The sequence below is a fragment of the Rutilus rutilus genome (assembly GCF_951802725.1).
Source record: "Rutilus rutilus genome assembly, chromosome: 20".
NCBI lineage: Eukaryota > Metazoa > Chordata > Actinopteri > Cypriniformes > Leuciscidae > Rutilus > Rutilus rutilus.
In genome coordinates this window covers 7,063,718-7,084,646 of record NC_140225.1, presented here as the reverse complement: position 1 = coordinate 7,084,646, position 20,929 = coordinate 7,063,718, and the positions used below count along the sequence as shown (strand labels likewise).

The window sequence follows — 20,929 nt, the reverse complement described above, 5'->3', positions numbered from 1 at the left end:
ATATATCGTTATCGTATCTATATCTAGATATGAACTTTCAAGATATTACTATCGAAAAAAGCAACGATATAGACGATATAGATTTCCCCTCTCCACGCTCGCCCTGCATACAACTCTGGCAGTCACAACAAACATCAGTTTTACGAGTGCCCTTGAATGCACCGCTAAAGCCAGCGCGCACACACTACCAGGGACGTGGGAACTATATTGTGAGGGGGGGGGGGGGGGGGGGCGGCATTTCCATGGTGACGCATCATTGCTTGTCACGTGACACACCGCAGCAGCAACAGCGCTGAATGAATGATGATCTGCTTTTATGTCATTTTTCCTTTTTTATTCAGAATATTCACAAATGTGTTAGCTATGGCATGAAATATCTGATATTCCGATTGTCAAATACATGCAAGTGGAAGTATATTGTTGTTTAAACACCTTTATAACGATCGCGTTAGTTGAGCTGTATGCGCGATGGGCGCCGCCGTGTTAGTTTGTGCCGCAGATGCAGTTCAGAGAATCGGATCTGTTGGATTTACAACCTCTATGTTTACAACACGTGAATTCATCCACTTCTCCCGAAATACTTAAAAGTAAGTGGCTGGTGAACTGGGAATAGAATAGAGTAAACATTGAAGTTACTTACACAATGTGTATCTGATGAATAAAACGTGTCGAATTATAATGGAAAGGATTATTATTACCTCTTCCATAGACATCAGTGTGTATTTTACAAACTCTAAATGTATTATTTTTTTAGTACTTACGTAGTCATATCGTATTGTATCGATATCGAGATATCTGGCATGAAAATCGAGATATGAAATTTTGTCCATATCGTTCAGCCTACTGCGTAACACGAGAATGAACCTCATTGGTTCTTGCGGAAGCTCAAACGTGCTGCGTAACGAGAATGAACCTCATTGGTTCTTGCGGAAGCTCAGACGTGCTGCGTAACGAGAATGAACCTCATTGGTTCTTGCGGAAGCTCAGACGTGCTGCGTAACGAGAATGAACCTCATTGGTTCTTGCGGAAGCTCAGACGTGCTGCGTAACGAGAATGAACCTCATTGGTTCTTGCGGAAGCTCAGACGTGCTGCGTAACGAGAATGAACCTCATTGGTTCTTGCGGAAGCTCAGACGTGCTGCGTAACGAGAATGAACCTCATTGGTTCTTGCGGAAGCTCAGACGTGCTGCGTAACGAGAATGAACCTCATTGGTTCTTGCGGAAGCTCAGACATGCTGCGTAACGAGAATGAACTTCATTGGTTCTTGCGGAAGCTCAGACATGCTGCGTAACGAGAATGAACCTCATTGGTTCTTGCGGAAGCTCAAACGTGCTGCGTAACGAGAATGAACCTCATTGGTTCTTGCGGAAGCTCAGACGTGCTGCGTAACGAGAATGAACCTCATTGGTTCTTGCGGAAGCTCAGACGTGCTGCGTAACGAGAATGAACCTCATTGGTTCTTGCGGAAGCTCAAACGTGCTGCGTAACGAGAATGAACTTCATTGGTTCTTGCGGAAGCTCAGACGTGCTGCGTAACGAGAATGAACCTCATTGGTTCTTGCGGAAGCTCAAACGTGCTGCGTAACGAGAATGAACCTCATTGGTTCTTGCGGAAGCTCAAACGTGCTGCGTAACACGAGAATGAACCTCATTGGTTCTTGCGGAAGCTCAAACGTGCTGCGTAACGAGAATGAACCTCATTGGTTCTTGCGGAAGCTCAAACGTGCTACGTAACGAGAATGAACCTCATTGGTTCTTGCGGAAGCTCAAACGTGCTGCGTAACACGAGAATGAACCTCATTGGTTCTTGCGGAAGCTCAAACGTGCTGCGTAACACGACAATGAACCTCATTGGTTCTTGCGGAAGCTCAAACGTGCTGCGTAACGAGAATGAACTTCATTGGTTCTTGCGGAAGCTCAAACGTGCTGCGTAACACGAGAATGAACCTCATTGGTTCTTGCGGAAGCTCAAACGTGCTGCGTAACACGAGAATGAACCTCATTGGTTCTTGCGGAAGCTCAAACGTGCTGCGTAACGAGAATGAACCTCATTGGTTCTTGCGGAAGCTCAAACGTGCTGCGTAACGAGAATGAACCTCATTGGTTCTTGTGGAAGCTCAAACGTGCTGCGTAACACGAGAATGAACCTCATTGGTTCTTGCGGAAGCTCAAACGTGCTGCGTAACACGAGAATGAACCTCATTGGTTCTTGCGGAAGCTCAAACGTGCTGCGTAACGAGAATGAACCTCATTGGTTCTTGCGGAAGCTCAAACGTGCTGCGTAACACGAGAATGAACCTCATTGGTTCTTGCGGAAGCTCAAACGTGCTGCGTAACACGAGAATGAACCTCATTGGTTCTTGCGGAAGCTCAAACGTGCTGCGTAACGAGAATGAACTTCATTGGTTCTTGCGGAAGCTCAGACGTGCTGCGTAACGAGAATGAACCTCATTGGTTCTTGCTGAAGCTCAAACGTGCTGCGTAACGAGAATGAACTTCATTGGTTCTTGCGGAAGCTCAAACGTGCTGCGTAACACGAGAATGAACCTCATTGGTTCTTGCGGAAGCTCAAACGTGCTGCGTAACGAGAATGAACCTCATTGGTTCTTGCGGAAGCTCAAACGTGCTGCGTAACGAGAATGAACTTCATTGGTTCTTGCGGAAGCTCAGACGTGCTGCGTAACGAGAATGAACCTCATTGGTTCTTGCGGAAGCTCAGACGTGCTGCGTAACGAGAATGAACCTCATTGGTTCTTGCGGAAGCTCAAACGTGCTGCGTAACGAGAATGAACTTCATTGGTTCTTGCGGAAGCTCAGACGTGCTGCGTAACGAGAATGAACCTCATTGGTTCTTGCGGAAGCTCAGACGTGCTGCGTAACGAGAATGAACCTCATTGGTTCTTGCGGAAGCTCAAACGTGCTGCGTAACGAGAATGAACCTCATTGGTTCTTGCTGAAGCTCAAACGTGCTGCGTAACACGAGAATGAACCTCATTGGTTCTTGCGGAAGCTCAAACGTGCTGCGTAACGAGAATGAACTTCATTGGTTCTTGCGGAAGCTCAGACGTGCTGCGTAACGAGAATGAACTTCATTGGTTCTTGCCGAAGCTCAAACGTGCTGCGTAACGAGAATGAACCTCATTGGTTCTTGCTGAAGCTCAAACGTGCTGCGTAACACGAGAATGAACCTCATTGGTTCTTGCAGAAGCTCAAACGTGCTGCGTAACACGAGAATGAAACTCACTGGTTCTCGAACGTCAAGCGAACATGCTTAAGCTTCTGTTTACCATAACTGATTTGTTGAATATTTATTTGTGAATAAAAGCCTAAATTCAATCTGTTCATCAAATAAAGAAATTGTGCCTCTTCAGAAAATTGACCAAACTGATCGATTCTATGGATTAGTTTTATGATCTCTTTATGAACTTTTTGACGCTTCAAAGTGGTAGTTGCGTAGCTGTCAATGAAGGGACAGAAAGCTCTCAGATTTCATTAAAAAATAAACATAAACTGACCCCAAACTTTTGAAGAGAAGTGTATAATTGACTAGTTTATGGGTTTTCTTAAGGACTAGTCAACTAGTTAATATTAAGGAAGCCCTGTATCATTATGTTAAATCAGGGTCAAAGTAATCTGTATGTATACATTTAAATTTATAGCACACAGAATCAAAGAACGTCTAGCCAAGATCATTGGTTGGATTCCCAGAGAATGCAAGTGCTGATGAAATGTATTTGAATGCAATGCAAGATTCTTTGGATAAAAGTGTCTAGCAATAAATGTAACTACAAATATAAGCTAAATATCTAAATCTATCTTTAATCAGAAACCAGAGACATGCAAATTATAACAGGAACTTTGCTCACAGCAGGTGATCTAAAGTTTGAAGATGGTGAATGTGTTGCAAAAGCATTGCTCTGATGACTGTAGAGGCAGTGCGCTAAAAGGGATGAATTTAGAAACACACCTTATGTGTGTGTGTGTGAGAGTGAAGATTACTGTGCTGACAGTCTAACAGAACACTAAAATCCTCTCAGGCAGCCATCAGACAAAAGTACCAAAAACAAACTAAAATTAGAAAAGAAAAACTATTGAAGAAAAATGTGCACGCTGCATCTTCGGATCCTTACTTTCTTTTTTATCTTAACATTCAAAGTCTAAAAAGTCCTTAAAAAAAACTACATCTGATTGTGTTGCAGTGACAGGTACATAATGCAGGCTTCCTCTAATATAGCATCTCCCTACGGGACACATGGCCCGTTTTCAGATTAGATTAGATTAGATTAGATTCAACTTTATTGTCATTACACAAGTACAGGTACAAGGCAACGAAATGCAGTTTAGGTCTAACCAGAAGTGCAATAGCAGCAAGTGCAGGATATACAGTGGTTCATAAGTGCAGAACATGGATATGTACTGAATAAATATAGAGTTGAATACTATTATAAACAAAAATTTACAGATAGATTGTCCTATGAATATAATATACAGATAACTATTACTGTGAACAGAATTTACAGCTAGATATGTACTGAATATAATAATATACAGATGGCTATTACTATAAACAGAATGTTTACAGATAGATATGTACTGAATATAATATACAGATGGCTGTTACTATAAACATAATTTTACAGATAGATATGTACTATGAATATATATACAGATGGCTGTTACTATAAACAGAATGTGAGCATAATATACAGATGGATATTACTATAAACAGAATTTTACAAATAGATATATGTATAAGTTAGGCTAATGAGCAGTATAACAATGGATTTAAAGTAGTGCAAATAAAGTTTGGACAGAAGCTATCCGAGTGAGTGCAGTGGAAAGTAATTGCATATTACAGTTAAGGTACGATATTGCAATGTATATATAACAGTCGGTACTGTAAATAAACAGTCGGCAGTGCAAATGAGCATATTCCAGTCAAGGTAGTAGTGCAAGATGCATATGTAAACAGTTGTTACTGTAATAACAGTCAGCAGTGCAAATGAACATTATAGTATTGCAAATAACAAAATGGAGGCAGGTGTGAGGAGGGAGAGGAGAGTCAATCAGTATATAAGGGGAGTGGGATCAATGAGAGTTAGAGTTTAATAAAGAGACAGCTCTGGGGAAAAAACTGTTCTTTAGTCTGCTGGTCCTGGTCCGGAGGCACCTGAAACGCCTGCCGGAAGGCAGGAGAGAAAACAGTCTGTGGGCTGGGTGAGAGGAGTCCTTAAGGATGCTGCGAGCTCGATGCAGACAGCGTTTCCTCTGGATGTGCCCACTGTAGTGCTTCCTAGAACAGTGGATATCTACAGTGGATGTGCCCACTGTAGATACCCACTGTAGTGCTTCCTAGAACAAGCTCCATGTGCCAGTCTGATCACTGCCGCTCAGACTAACCGGCATCAAGTCCTCCTGCGGGAAGATTGTACGTACAACATTTTTTTTCCATTCTTTTTACACCTACTGATACAAAGAAAACCTTTTAGTGCTTATGCAACAAAATGAAGTACAAAATATATGCATTATGTGTGCAAATTGTGTTGCATTTATTTTATTATTCTTGTGCAGTCACACGGAAAATGACTGGAAAGGAAACGGTCGCAAAATCCTCAAAGCAGCTAAACTGAGACAGTAGTACACAAAATATGCAAAGAATACTAAAAAAAAAAAATAATAAGAAATGTTTCTTGAGCAGCAAATCAGCATATTAGAATGATTTCTGAGGGATCATATGACCCTGAAGAGTGGAGAAATGATGCTAAAAATTCAGCTTTGCCATAACAGGAAGAAATTACATTTTAAATTGTAATAAAATAGAAAACTAGCCTGGGAAAACCCAGACAACTTCCGGCAAATTTAGATTTGCTCTGCAAGTAGTCTGGCAAAGAGCTCATTCAAGCCCATTTCTAATCCGTCGAAATTGCGGCACCAATCAGAAACGTTGGGGCGGGCTTTACAAAATGACGATCGCTCTGATTGGTTTTAGGTCTATCCAATTGCGCCCAGAGGCATTTGAGCGACGTCCATTGGTGAAGCGCACCAACTTTTTAATGCATTATTATATTCAAATTGCAAACACATGAGGACAGTCTCCATGAAAGACCCACTGGCAGATGAACGTGCTACTACATTTCTCTCTGAAACGGTAGGAAATTAAATTAGATTTAATAGAGGCAGTTTACGTGACAGGATGCACGCGACAGATCCGTCCGATAAAGATGACTAAGTAGTATGTCCCAAAGCTTGCCTACTTTTTTGCTACACATTCAAAAGTAAATATCTTTTCTTCACAAAAAGAGTACATACTTTTATGGCGTAGTTTAACTTAGGCGAATTGGGACGCAGCATATGGCTTTACACGATGACGATCGCTCTGATTGGTTTATGTCTATCCAATTGCGCCCAGAGGCATTTGAGCGACGTCCCTTTGGAAATGAGTTATTAATGAAGCTTTGCCAGACTATAACTCAGTTACTACTGAGAATGGTCTGGTTTTAACCAGGCTAATAGAAAACAGTTATTTTGTAATAATATTTCACAATATTACTGTTTTTACTGTATTTTTGATCAAATAAATGCAGCGTAGGTGAGCATAAGAGACTTCTGAAAAAACATTCCAAAATCTTAGAGAGTCTGATAAGACTTGAAGGCAAGATTAGACTATCACATGTCTGTATATTTCCATTACCTCACAACTATCATCTAGACCGTGGCACTTCCGCAGTTCCTCTGCAATTACGCAGCTTGGGAACACTTGAAAACGGTAATGAGGTCTTTCTTGATAGCTCTGCCTCTCATGGAGAAAAAACTTGAAGCTCTGAGTGAAACTAGGAGGCTTGTGTCCTTTTAAAGCCACAGAGACTAGCACACACATCTATGTGGTGCTGACAGTATCATTTTGTCTCTTTTAATTCCAGCGTTAGCAATCATTCATGCGTTCTGCTGCCATTAAACGATCAAGCGCTGCTAGTGAGTGTTCACACCACAAATTGAGCTGAGATCAATACCGTTTTAGCCAATGTGAAAATGTGTGTGAGAGCATCATTATCAGGAGGGATATTGGATTTATCAAATAGCTTTGTGCCATGTTTAGTGATGACATGTTAAGCTGAAGACAGACAGACAGACAGAAAGAAATCGGTCTAGATCCAAAAATAAAATGAGAGCTGCAATATTGACTAAAAGCAGTGCAGTCTCAAATGCGTTCGGTCTAGTGAGGTGGATAAAAGCCGAAGCTGACATGAAGAATATAAAAGACAGAGGCTATCCTGTCCTTGAGTGTGACGTTAAGAGGCAGGGATCCTAAAAAAAAACTTCTTAGATCTGAAGTGATGGCCTTGAATCAGAGTGGCATCAGTATTAATATTTCATGGCATGAGCTGTGCTTCACAAAGTCATGAGTAGTGCACGTCTACAGACTACACTCAAAACTTAATTCACAAAACCACTTCTGTTCTGAGGGTTCTTTTACACTTTGTTCGATTGCCTGGTCCGGACCAGAGTTGGATTGCTCCCCCCACTGGATTGTGTTCACATTATATTTTTGGGTCCGAACCACAGTGCGTTTGCATTGGCAGCTCTTTACCCGTTGCATGCATGGTAATGACGACGCAGGACAAGGAGGCAAAATGCAAAGCGTTGCTCATCTAACTTTTATATTTAGTTTTTTTAATCTTTGTTTTTAAAGCATCAGCACATAACGGCACTTCCATCTATCTGCCGCGAATGATACTGCAAATGCTCTAAAGCACATGGTAGTCAACAATAGCACCATCAATAGCAGTTCACTTCCGCGATTTAGTAGCCTACGATTGTGTTCATATTAGTACGAATGTGTTCATGATTGTGTTCAATACTCTGTTAACTGTGTTAAATGGTGTTCAGCCGCACATCATCACTAAACGATTCTGTTCAATACAGCGTGAGCCGAACGAGTCGCAGCAAAGATCAGCAGCAAGAGTCAGATTTCATTTATTAGCATGGTGTATGTTATAGCGGGTCTGTCATTGTACTGTTTTGTTGTTGTGTTTTTCATTAAGAATAATAATGAACCCACCATTCAAGCTATTTGACGTCCCCGAATAGTATAGTATTTATCTACAGTAACAGGACAGTTTTAAGTGTCATTGTTTGTCTGGAGCCGCTGGCGACTAACAACCAACTCTTGCTTGTATATAGGCCTACTCTTGTGTACTGTATCCTAATTTTTGTTGTTCCTTGTTGTTTGTTCGTCCTCTTCTCTTTACTTTCGCGAAGCATTATTTTAGCTTTGCTTCAGCTATAAAGAGACATCCACTCTTGCATTGCGTGTTCGTGCATTTTGGGGTCGGAGCAATGAAGGGAGGGCCCTTTAAAGGGGTCATGAAATGAGAAATAAAATGTTCCTTGATCTTGTGACACATAAGAGGTCATTGTACTACAAAAATAGCAGAACTCAAAACTTCCTTGTTAGTCCAAACACAGCTTTTATTGAAACAAAGCTCAGAAAACAACCCATTTTGGATTTTGTTATAATGTCAGCACCTACTTTTACATCATTGCCTCTTTAGCCCCGCCCACAGATTCACACGTCATGTCGTAGTCAACATTCATTCATTAATTCCTTTTACATGAACTATAACTGTGGTAACTTCAAGTACTTTATTTGTCACAACCAAGACTTATAAAGCATAGGCCTATGTAATAAGCATAAATGTTTCACATTGTTGGCAAATTTTTTACCTATGTACCGAGATATTTTTCATCATTGGAAATTTTCAAAACGTGTAATGGCGGGGACGTTGAAAAATATTTTAATCTGCAAAACTGTTACCCAAACATAGCAGCAGGCGTTTATTTCCAAGTTTTGAATGCGGCATGTCCATCAAAACAGGAAAGAGAAGGTCAAAAACAGGATAGAAAATAGCCTATTACTTCTCAATTAGGATGTTTTTTGATAACATAATAAGTGGAGCTCAGTTCACGACCCATTTAAGAACTCTTTTTGATATACTGTCACTCTGTAACTTTCCCTGTCCCCTGCACTGATCAACTGGGATCCAAGTGGACAGCCCCCATGGTCAGTAAACAGTGCAAGCTGCTGACGGTGCAGTTTGGGGCAGTTCATTTAAAACAAAAGGCCTGTTGTTTCAGTACTGGCCCTACATTTGACTGCATGAGGGAGTTGTCCGCTAGCCCGCTGTGGACAAGCCCTTACCCAAGTGAAACAACTGCACTGCTGCTCATTTGAAATGGATGGCACCATAAAGCCGCAGTGTCTCCTCCTATCCGAGGCGGCCTATAGGTCACGGCAATAACTTCAGATCGGAAACTATAACATCACAAATCTCTGGAATTATGCAAGTCAAACTAAATGATCAGCGATGCGTTTACAGTAATCAATGCGTTTCGGCTCATGGAAATGTGCAAGTCTGCACTAAGGCTATTTGAATATCATCTACAGCACATAAATCTCACCCTCCCTGTCCTGTTATAGAGATTGATCGGCAACATTGATCTTTTGTCTCCCTATGTTGGTTGATTTATGAGGCTGCGTACAGGAGAGTCCTTCCATGGAGAGACATGCTGTTTGCAGTTCCTTTAGCCTGCGTGCTGAACAGTTGGAGCTGCCGCTACAATACTATCCTCTGAACCGACACAGCCCCTCCTCCACGACTCTGAGCCCGTCTGTGTGTGTGTGTGTGTGTGTGTGTAGAGGAAGACCTGGCAATGAAAAGAGATGAAGCCCAACAGCGGCAGCTTGGGAGAATGACTTCAGAGCAGGTTGATATCAGCACAACTCATCACACATGCATACGGCAGAGTCATTTCAGGCTGTTTGGAGCCTGCAGGGGGACAAGGCTCATCTTTAGCTCTTACTAACACGGCTAAACGTAATAATCACAAGAACTGAATCACTGCACTAAAGAAAATTATGCTTTCGCAATACCTTTCAGCTCAAATCAGCATAAGCCCCACACAGGATACAGAGCATCTTCAGAGGAAGGAAACTAATCTGGAGATGAATAACCACAACTGGAAACAGGAAATATATACAGCTCCATGCTTATGGATTTCTTATACACATGTGTGTGTGTGTGGGTGTGGGTGTGTGTGGTTGGTGTACACAAAAGCACAGAGTCAGGTGGGACTGTGCCAGCATGCACAAAGGGTGTGTGTGTGTGTGTGTGTGTGTGTGTGTGTGTGTGTGTGTGTGTGTGTGTGTGTGTGTGTGTGTGTGTGTGTGTGTGTGTGTGTGTATTAAACTGACAGTAATGCTCCACAGCAGAGGCGAGTGGGTCGCAGATCTGTTGTGATAAGGTCGTGGGCAAAATGCAAATAATAAAATACAATTCATAAACCATAATATTTCTAATATATTTAATAGAAGGGAGAAAACACTTCCCCAACATTTTGTTGTTAATGTCAAAAGGTTGTGCATTCAGTTAATTTGTGTTTTACACAAATTCATGTCTGTGTCACCTGATATAAGCCAAATTAAACAGATTCCATTGTTTAACAAAATAAAAATAATTTTAAACTATGATAAAATTAAGTGAATTTACATTACATTTAATCATTTAGCAGACGGTTTTATCCAAAACTGCTTACAAATGAGGAGAACAATAAAAGAATTTTAGAACAGAATTTTTATTTTCATTTTTTATTAATGGCGATACATTAGAAAAGAACAGATATAGTACACCTATACCTATATACGAGTGTTAGATGACAGCAATATGTAAAAATAGAAGAAATAAGCATGCACAATTAAATATCTAACATCAAGTATTTCACCAAAAATACAGGAAAAACTGTAATATCGTGAAATATTATAAATTAAAATAACCCGTGTTTTTTAATACATTTTTAAATGTAATACTAATTTATTTATGTGATGGGAAGCTGCATTTTCAACGTCATTACTCCAGTCTTCAGTCACATGATCCTTCAGAAATCAATCTGATAAGCTGATTTGCTGCTCAAGAAACAATTCATATTATTTTCAATGTTGAAAACGGTTAATATTTCTGATTTTATTTTCCTCTGGAATCTTTAATATACAGAAAGATCAAAAGAACAGCGCTAATTTGCCATTGAAATCTTTTGGAACTAGCCTATGTTAATGCTGTCACTTTTGATCAATTGAACGCATTCTTGCAGAATAAAATAAAACTTAATTTATTTAAAAACATAAATCTAGTGCATCCCTAAAGGCAACATGGACAAGTTGTGTGACATGCTCTCATCCTCAAATCCATGAACAAAACTATACAAAATACTAGAAAACACTCAAGTCTACATTTAATATACAGGTTCACATGCAACGTCAATAAACATGGTTCATTTCAAGTGTTCAATGACCAGTCTAAGGGTGCCTCAAAATAATTAAGCCAACAGTAATAGTATGTGAAGCACTCAACAGTACGGTTAAAAATGAACTGTATGGTGATTTTACCCTATCTACACCTTTAGTGGGATGTTCTATCTATCCAAAAGACCCCATAGTGGAGATTAGGGTGGTCACGGTACCAAAATTTCAGCTGTCGGTACAAATGCCAGTAAAATTTCACGGTTCTCTCTGTACCAATTTCGGTTCAGTTAGTACCAGAGCAAGAACTGGTGAATTAAGTACTTTAAAAAATGTTGTCCCGTTTTGTCTCATCCGTTGGTTATCAATGTCAATCATCGCAGTTTCTGATTCAATAATGCATTTAAATACGGTTGTCAATCCAGAAACTTTAGCAGCATGAAAAACTACATTTGTATTCAGATTGTGAATGGGTAATAAACAGAAAGCAATAGAAGAGCAAATATGATTGTGATTGGCTACTGCTCAAGGCTTGTAAAACACACTGTAAATAGAAACATTTGACACTCGGAGAGTGCTCAAACAAACATGAACTAAAGCGTTTAAAAGCAGCGTCTATCGGTGAGTAGCAAATATAATCCGGTGCTACCAGTCCTGCAGAACTGCTGGTACGGTACCGTCAATTTTTATAGTACCGACTGCCTGGTACTGGTACATTTGAAAACCTCAGTGGAGGTTCATGACCCCACACTCATCCTCAAGGACACGATGTACCAATAAAGACGTCAGTAAGCTCACATATCTTCAACTGTATCATTACAAAATCAATCATTTCAAACCATTTTTAAGACTCCATCCATTCTTACAGGTCTACGAACACAGCACATGTATGTTCAAATCGATTTGCCATGGTTCCCTGGCAAGTGTGTTTCCATGGAAACAAGTCAGCCCATAGCCTATTCCATAGACGTGCGTCAGGGAAGTATTCGGTTTGAACCAAATTCAAATGGAAATTATATGATCCATGTCATGAGCAGTGAAACAGAAGCACATATCCATGGGCTAATCCAGGAGAAAAATCTTTATTTCAGTTACCCATGATGCCTCTCTCTGATCACTGGTAATAGCTTGAAGACGTAGAAGAGCATTGACTGAGAACCCCATGTGTGTGATCTTTGCATTCAGGGTCAATCGATATGATAGTACTTTCATCCTCATCTGTAACACCACATTTCTGCACCCTGCTGGTCTGCCGCCTTCATCTGGTCAATCCCAACAGTTTATCATTGATCCAACACTAAAACCATCATGCAACACCTTTGTTATGTCATAAAACAATTGTACCATTGCTCTGAAACATCCGTTGCAAAATACTGAATTCAAGATGTGACCTCTTCAGATACAACAGAAAGAACAACACATCAATTATGCAAATGCAAAGATGCATCTTAAAAATAAAGGTTCCAAATGAAGGTCTTCAAAACAATGCCATAGAAGAACCATTTTGGGTTCACCAAAAAAACCTTCAGTAAGTAGTTCTTAAAAGTATTCTATTTTTCTTGGTGTAAAGAACTTTTCAATTATGAAGAAGGTTCCATGGCATGGATGTTAACGGTTCTTCAAGGAACCATAAATGCCAAACAAAAACATGAATGTGGCATGCAAATGAACAGATAGCCTAGTTTCCACGGAAATAAGTTCAATCTATTTATGTCTATCCAAAAAAAAAAAAAAAAAAAATCCTGTAAACTGCTTCTATATCTCATAGTCATCTAAAATATGTCAAACATCAGTTTTACACGTACACGTGTGCTCTGACCCACATCATGAATCAAGCATGACATGCTCACATCCCAAACTGCTATTTGTCTTGCCAGTGTGACATTGACTGGTCAATTCCAGTGATTTACTATTGATCCAAAGAAAAAAAAATAACTGAAACCATCCTGCAACATCATTTCATCACGTCAACTCATCACGTTGACATCCACGTCACAATAAATCAAACTTCATCATCTATGCAATGAGAAGACATGTGTTACACACAAACACAAACTCTACAGCAATCAGATCACTCACTAATGTCTACTGAAAATACTCCAATTGTATTTACAACTCAACTTCTGTAAGGACTTTCACATCCACCAAGAAACTAATGGCGCTTTTCCACTGCATGGTACGGCACGGTTCGGCTCGGTACGGTTCGACTCGGCGCGGAACGGTTCGGCTCGCTTCGCTTTTCCACTGCGTGGTACGACTCGACTCGGTACGGCACGGTTCGGTTCGCTTTAGCTCGGTTGCTTTTCCATTGCAGTTAGTACCGCTTCAAAATGGGTGGGACTGATCGTTATAGTTGCCGCCTCTACTGCCATGACATCATTGTAAACGCGCCACATTTCAAACGCACAACACAGGGGATGGTGCTCTTGATTCTCGGCATGTGGATGTTTTTAAATTAAACGTTCTTATAATGGTTTACTATATGGAAGGAAAATTCTTAACGTGTAATTAAACGTTGCGTTCATATTCTGGGCTCATCTGATTTTTTGTACATAGCATAGCCTACTTTGTTATGATTTTAGTATCATAATGATTAATAAATGCACGCACAATTATCCGTGAACTTGATTTGAACAAATGCCTTTCAACTTGTGTGTGCAAAATTCAGAATTAAATGAATGTGCAGCAATCTTTACAAATAGAGAGTCTAGGCCTAATGTACTGTTTTAGCCTACTGCCATTGAAAAAGCGCATTTAGTTAATGTTATGTTATTTTTTTCCATCTGCCTATTTTGATTATGAAAAGTGAACAGCACGAGTAGAGAGACATGGAGCGAGTCAGACATAATTTTGACCACTTCATTAAGTTTTGTTTTGTAGAAAGCATTTCTTTAAAGTGAATTTCGTTTTGTATAAATTGTATCTTCATTTTAATAATTTCATCTAATTTCATTTTCATCAAACAATTGCCTGGATTGAATAAGATGCAAAATAGACAATTTAATCATTGAGGCGCCCGAGCGGTCACTTGCATTGTACTTTAACTGGAGCGCATCTGATCCTCAAATACACAAAGCTTGAAATGTCTTTAAACGAAATAATTCAAAACAAAAAGAAATAGGCTACTCTCTTATGTAATCCATTATGTGCATTTCTCTCTATAGGCGCGTTTACTACGAATATGGCGATCGTCAACTTCATCTTTGCCATGCACAGACACTGACAGAAAACACTTTTATAAATAAAAATCAGTGCACGCGTTTTAATAAAATTAAAACTTTAATTGTGATCATTAAAATAATTGAATATTAAATATTTTGTGGCCAAGGTTTGCTCATTTATTAATAGTATATATATAGGCTATATATAGGCCTAATTTTATTAAATTGAACAAGCGCAAAATTCAGCATTCAATCAAATATTCAAAAAGACTTAATAATAATAATGTTATTTCAACATAATATCTCGTTATTTCGACATAATGTGCGTGCAACAAGCAAGATGTGCGTTTGTAAATCCGGGGACGCGTGCAGTGATTTTTATTTATAAAATAGTGTTTTCTGTCTGTGCATGGCAAAGATGAAGTTGACGATCGCCATATTCGTAGTAAACGCGCCTATAGAGAGAAATAACATTATTATTATTAAGTCTTTTTGAATATTTGATTGAATGCTGAATTTTGCGCTTGTTCAATTTAATAAAATTAAAACTTTAATTGTGATCATTAAAATAATTGAATATTAAATATTTTGTGGTCAAGTTTTGCTCATTTATTAATAATAAATATATATATATATATATATATATATATATATATATATATATATATATATATATATATATATATATATATACACACACACATATATACACACACATATGCATAACTGCAAGACACTACAGCGTTGGCTGTTGTCTACTGGCTATTTAAATCTAGCGGGTTTGTCTCGTGCATGGTCTCGTGTCGCAAATACAATGACACTGGTAGTGACGATTCTGTCTGACCAATCAGTGATCTTCAGTGTTTTCACGTCACATTTTAGTACCGGTACGGTACGCTTGGAACCTCAACAGAGGTGGTACCATTTAAAGCGAGCCGAAGCGAGCCGTACCGTACCGTACCATGCAGTGGAAATGCGCCATAAGCGTGCCGTACCGAACCGAGCCGTACCGTACCATGCAGTGGAAAAGCGCCAAAGCGTGCCGTACCGAACCGAGCCGTACCGTACCATGCAGTGGAAAAGCGCCAAAAGACCACCAGACATCTGTGTTGTAACTTGCTTGATTCACAATGTGCATCAGATCAGATCACACTTTGAGTGTCCACCTCCCAATCTGCTATCCTTCCAGCCAGAGTGCAATTCCAGAACTTTCCTTATGAACCAAAGCTTAAAAAGAACTGAAACCATTGAGCAACACCATTTCATACTTGCTTTAAAACATCTAGGCTACTGCACAATAACAAAGAGCATGACCTCATCAACTATGCAATGCAAAGACATGTTATATATGTTGCATGCACATTCAGATTCTACAGGAACCAGACAACACAGTGTCTATTGAAAATACTCCAATTGGATGTGCAACTCATTGACAACTTCTGCTAAGACTTTCACGTCCTTCTGGAAGTAAGGCAGACCACCAAACATCAGTGATGCACATCACGAATCAAGCACGCCGGTCTGCAGTGCATCTTACCAGAGTGATCTGCTGGTCCTCCACCGTTGGCGAAGAGGGCAGAGTACAGGTGAGGGTATGTCTTCTCCAGGGCCACACAGAGCTCCAGGAAATGGTCGCTTTGCTTGTTCATGAGCATCTTCAGGAGCTGCTCCACTTTCTCGGCGCTGGAGGAGCAGTTTTGGTCCAGCTCGAAGGTTTCCTGTTCGCTGAGGCTTCCCGATTTACTCAGCAACTCTATCAGCCGGTCCGCATCCGTGATGGACTCCAGTAAGTTCTGGTGGTACTGGTGGAGTAACTCTTTGTGCTTGGGCTCCATTGCAGTTCCTACAGTTCTCTGGCTAACTAGCTAGCTCCGTGCTATCGCCGTAGACCCGATTCCCCTCACACAAACCCGACGAATGCAGCAGCAGCAGCAGCAACTTCTTCCTATCCGCTCACTTGTAGGATTTGAGCCACGGCGCCATGAGATGTGATGGCTTAATCAAGCGGGGTTTCATTACAAACAGCAGAAAGGCACAGAAGCCATGTTTGTTGCCTGAGGCTGTTGACTGCACTAAACAGCGAGACATTTCTCCCGGATCACTTACGCGAGGCAACTTCGTCTATTTTCCCCTGCGCTTCCGTGGAGAGCATGTTCATCCGCGTTTATGGTTTCTTCTTGGGCATTTATTTGGCGCTGTGCGGACTCAAGTGTGAGCAAAAGTAGCGCAACTCTTCTAGCGTTCCCTACTCAAACTGTACGCTCCGCCATGTCTCGGTATCTCAGCAGCTGCTGCCTGCTGTCTATCAACTTCTCGTGCAATGTCCATATTTGGTAAAGTAGGCGGGGATTTGTCCGAGACACACCTGGTTTTCTCCAATGGGCGTGCACTGCTGTTCAAAATTTCGGGCAAAAAGGGTTACACACAGTTATGAAGATAATGCATCATGACATAACAAGTGCAAGGGGATTTTACGCTGGAACATGTGCTGTACAACGCTGCCTGTTTGCATATGATTTTTATTAAATGTGACTGTGCTACTTTGTGATTTTATTATAGTCACAATATTTAAATACATAAATAAATACTTCTAAAACAAGGCACCTGGGTGCTAGCCAGCCATTGGTGCTCATTGGATAGCCTACATGAGAGGTAAATATCACATGAAGCAACAAAAATATTCCAAGGCACTCACGTGGTTAAGCATAAAAAGACTTTAATGAACTTGGCTCAGTCATTAAAACAACACAAATATGTTTTAATGACTTATCCCAGACCAGTTAATTAAAGGCTTTTTACGCTTAACCACGTGGACGCCTTGGAATATTTAGTTGTTTCATTTAATATTTATATAAATAAATACATTTAAAAATGTGAATTTGGTGTTTTGGAAAATGGTAGCTGATCTAAAAAGGTTGTCATGCCTCAAAGCAATATGAATAGCACTGTAACAATAAATGTCATTGCAATAGCAAGAAAACGAGTGTAAGCGAATTAAAACCATTGTATGCTAATAAAATATCCTCTGTGTTCTTCCATATATTCAGATATTGTCTGTCATTTCTGGACATTAGGTGAACAAGTTTTATAGAAAAATGTACTCTTTAGTTTGTGTCTTTCTTACATGTTTACATAAACTATACTACTCCTAATAATAATAACCACAACATAGTTCATGTTCTTCATTACAGAAGTAGGCTATGTAAAGGCCTACTGTAAAATAAAGTGTGACCAACAAATCCTTACTCAGTATTTTTCTCTGTCCAGTGCAAAAATGTAAAAAGACTTAAATCAAGAGATAATACCTGTGAAGCGAAATGACTTCTATTAAAAAGAGCCTATTAATAGGCTGTCTTGTTTTCTGAAGAAAAAAAAAAAGGAATCAGAATTTATGCTTTAAAACATGTGCTTTAATACCGTGCTGAAAGCCAGCAACAGTGGGAGCTGAAAGAGTGTTTACACATCTTCATTAGATGACTTACATCATTAGCAGCAGCTCAGACCGCTTTATGGATAAAGAACTAAGGTTACGTGGAGTTCACATGCCTATAAGAGTTGCAGCTGGGTTTTTACATAATGAAAAGAAGGTTAGTAAGTACCCGGTCAATTATCAGTTAGCTTATACCTCAAACATGCAACGAGAGATAAACGTGGGATTAAAATGGATCGAGTCATTTTATTGGACTACCAAGATAACAAGAAAAGGATGTTTGTCTGACACATGCAAACATGATGAACTAATGAACTATCAGTTCTCACGGCACCTCTATGCAGTCTACTTAAGCAATTGATTTTATTTCTGCAAAGGTTATGCAAGACCAAACAGAGTGTGCCGTAACGTTTGGAGAAATCTGTAATCTTTTAAAGTCGGCACGAAATGGAAGTTGCAAGAGTCTTTTCTTCTTTATTGTGACGTATATCCGTGTGGAAAAAAAAGGAAGGGACTTGATTTTGTGCATCGGGAATTGATTGGATGAGTGACAGGTTGTCCCGCCCTTGAGCCAGTAAACACGTCATCAGAGAAGAGATGACATTGCACGAGGGAGGGGAAGTTATTTTGATTAAAGATTACAGGGTCGGGAGATAATAGGTGCATTCATGCCATAATACGGTAACGATTCTGAACTGTAAAAGCCTTCACGTGCTTGAAGAACTTGTAATTACAACGTGTATACTTGTAATTTTCTGAGAGCTACGACTTGTACCGCTGTACCACCTGACCACTGCAGACCGATCAGTGTATGACATCAAATTACAGCGAGACATAGTTTTAGGCTATTTACGGTAATTACGACATGGCGTGAACACACCATTTAGTAAATCTGCACCTCCGGCAACTCGAATTGGATTTCCCGGCTCGAGGTCCAGTTCCAGTGCCAAAAAATATAGGGCACAATGGGGCTAAAGGCGCACCGGGGTAAAAGGCGCCTTTGATTTAATTTTTCCTCTAAACCACTAGATGGCACAAAAACTTGCCGCAACACTTTCCAAAACATCGGCTTTTCAAGATGCACGTGGAAATTTGGCTGATCCTTGACGCGATCGCGGGCAGCAGCGCAAAGTTGATGCTGTGCTAATTTGATCCAATATTTGATGTTTTTAAAATGTTGTAGCAAATGAGAATCGCTAAAATTATTCAATATATGTTGAAACAAAGGTCTTCTTAATGATTTTCAGTTTTGTTCAAGGTAAGTAAAGCAACAGTTTTTCTATAACAGAAGAATATGTAAAAGTATGGTATTTGGGGTAAAAGGCGTCCCTGCTGTTGGGCTGAAAGACACAATAATTAACATGATAATAAACAGCTGCTTGATGTTTCCATTTGTTGACATGGCATGGTTAGATTCAAATGGTAAATATCATATATTAAATTGGGTGTCCACCTTAAAGAATATGACCATATTTATACTGAAACCATCATATTTAAAATATTATATTAATCATAGCATATTACGGGATCTCCCTCAATGCTTTCAGAATTTTTACTTTTTAAAATAATTTTGTTTCTGATTTTATTTTACATTGTAATGACAGTATATTTATTGAACAAAAATGAATTCTTTTATTTATCAAAATAAACAGAAAATAGTACCAACTTTTTTGATTTGAACAAGTATTAACTTAGACATTATTAAAAACATATTATTTTAGCTACAGTATTTGTATAAATAACGTGTGCCTTTTGCCCCATGCAGGTGAGCCTTTAGTCCAGTGTGTGGGGTAAAAGGCCCAATTTGCCACCTCGATTGCCATATACGATTTTTAAATCATTTTATGATTTATTTTCACACAAAATCTGTTGCTCCATCAATATATATATATAATTTGCAATCATACACTATGGGAGGAGTGAAAAGCACATTTTTCTTAAGGAAACTTTTTTCCTAACTGTTTTTTTTTTTTTTTTTTTGGGAGGGCACATGAAAAAAAAAAGTGTATATAAAAAAAAAAAACTTTTATAGCCTAATAAATGCTGCAATATTACATTAAAAACAACAATTGTCCATTTTGATTTTATGGGGACGTTAAATGCAGCTGACAGAACTAACAGGGCTAAGAACCACAGCAAAGCAGGGTAATGTTACTCCCATCTGAGAAACCATGTGACACTGCAAATTGGTTGTTCTAAATTGAAGCTATTTACACAGCACTCCCACGTGAAGTAGAAATGAGTGTTGTCAAGGTTCTGACGCCACTATAATCAACAACAGCCAATTAGAGAACACTTGTCTGTATACACACTTCTCCAAAACCGGGAATGATGTTAAAAGATAGATACAGAACATCAGCTCTTTGTTTGCATTCCGAACAATTAAAGAAAAACTCATAGAGACCGACACATAAAACAGTTGTAGTGATAGATTGATGTTGTAAAGACTAAAATTACTATGATGGAGTTATTTATAGTTAATTCTATCCAGGCTTGTGAGTATTTCCTGTAAATAGCATGTCGAGGGAAACAATAAGAGATTAAGGTCTCTCTCAAAGAGACAGAGAGAGAGAGAGAGAGAGAGAGAGAGAGAGAGAGATTAATGTGTATGAACAGATGTTTGGTTTTATCTTATCTTTTAGTGGTTAGATATAAGTTGATTGCTCTTAGTAAAGCCTCGTTTTCTGTTACTTGTAAACCCTGAATAATCAGGACAAAAGGTTTTAATTTTGAATGGATTTTCATTTAATTTATAACCTAAATGCTGAAAGACTGCAGTTTTAGGCAAGTTCCAAAAAATAAATGAATAAAATAAAGTAATACATTTTTGTTTAAAAAAGGGATAAAAGTGAAAGAAATCACACGATTATTTTCATGTTTTTAATAATACCATGCATTTATTAATGTGATTTTTCCACCTTCATCGTTGTATTTGAAATGGACAGGGCAAGTCTGCCCTCTACTGGTGTAAATACGAATATAACTCCTTTGTAACTCCTACAAATATATGAATGGCAGCTTTGGCTGTCACTGTCTCACCGC

The 20,929-nt window shown here is 39.3% G+C and overlaps 1 protein-coding gene across 4 annotated transcripts in view; it reads right to left on the bottom strand.

Annotated features, from left to right (window-relative positions):
• dlg5a (discs, large homolog 5a) overlaps nt 1–16,761 on the bottom strand; it is a 71,630-nt gene extending 54,869 nt beyond the window's left edge. For 3 of the 4 annotated variants that reach the window (XR_014625644.1, XM_084392079.1, XM_084392080.1), the window contains exon 1: nt 15,995–16,740. Coding sequence is in view for 3 of the 4 variants with exons in the window: in XM_084392079.1 (XP_084248205.1) it covers nt 15,995–16,292 (298 nt within the window). In the remaining variant the exon portion in view is untranslated. Of the gene's footprint in view, nt 1–15,994 lie in introns of all 4 variants that reach the window. The other variant, XM_084392081.1, reaches the window with a different exon arrangement.
• Nucleotides 16,762–20,929: the final 4,168 nt, after the last annotated feature.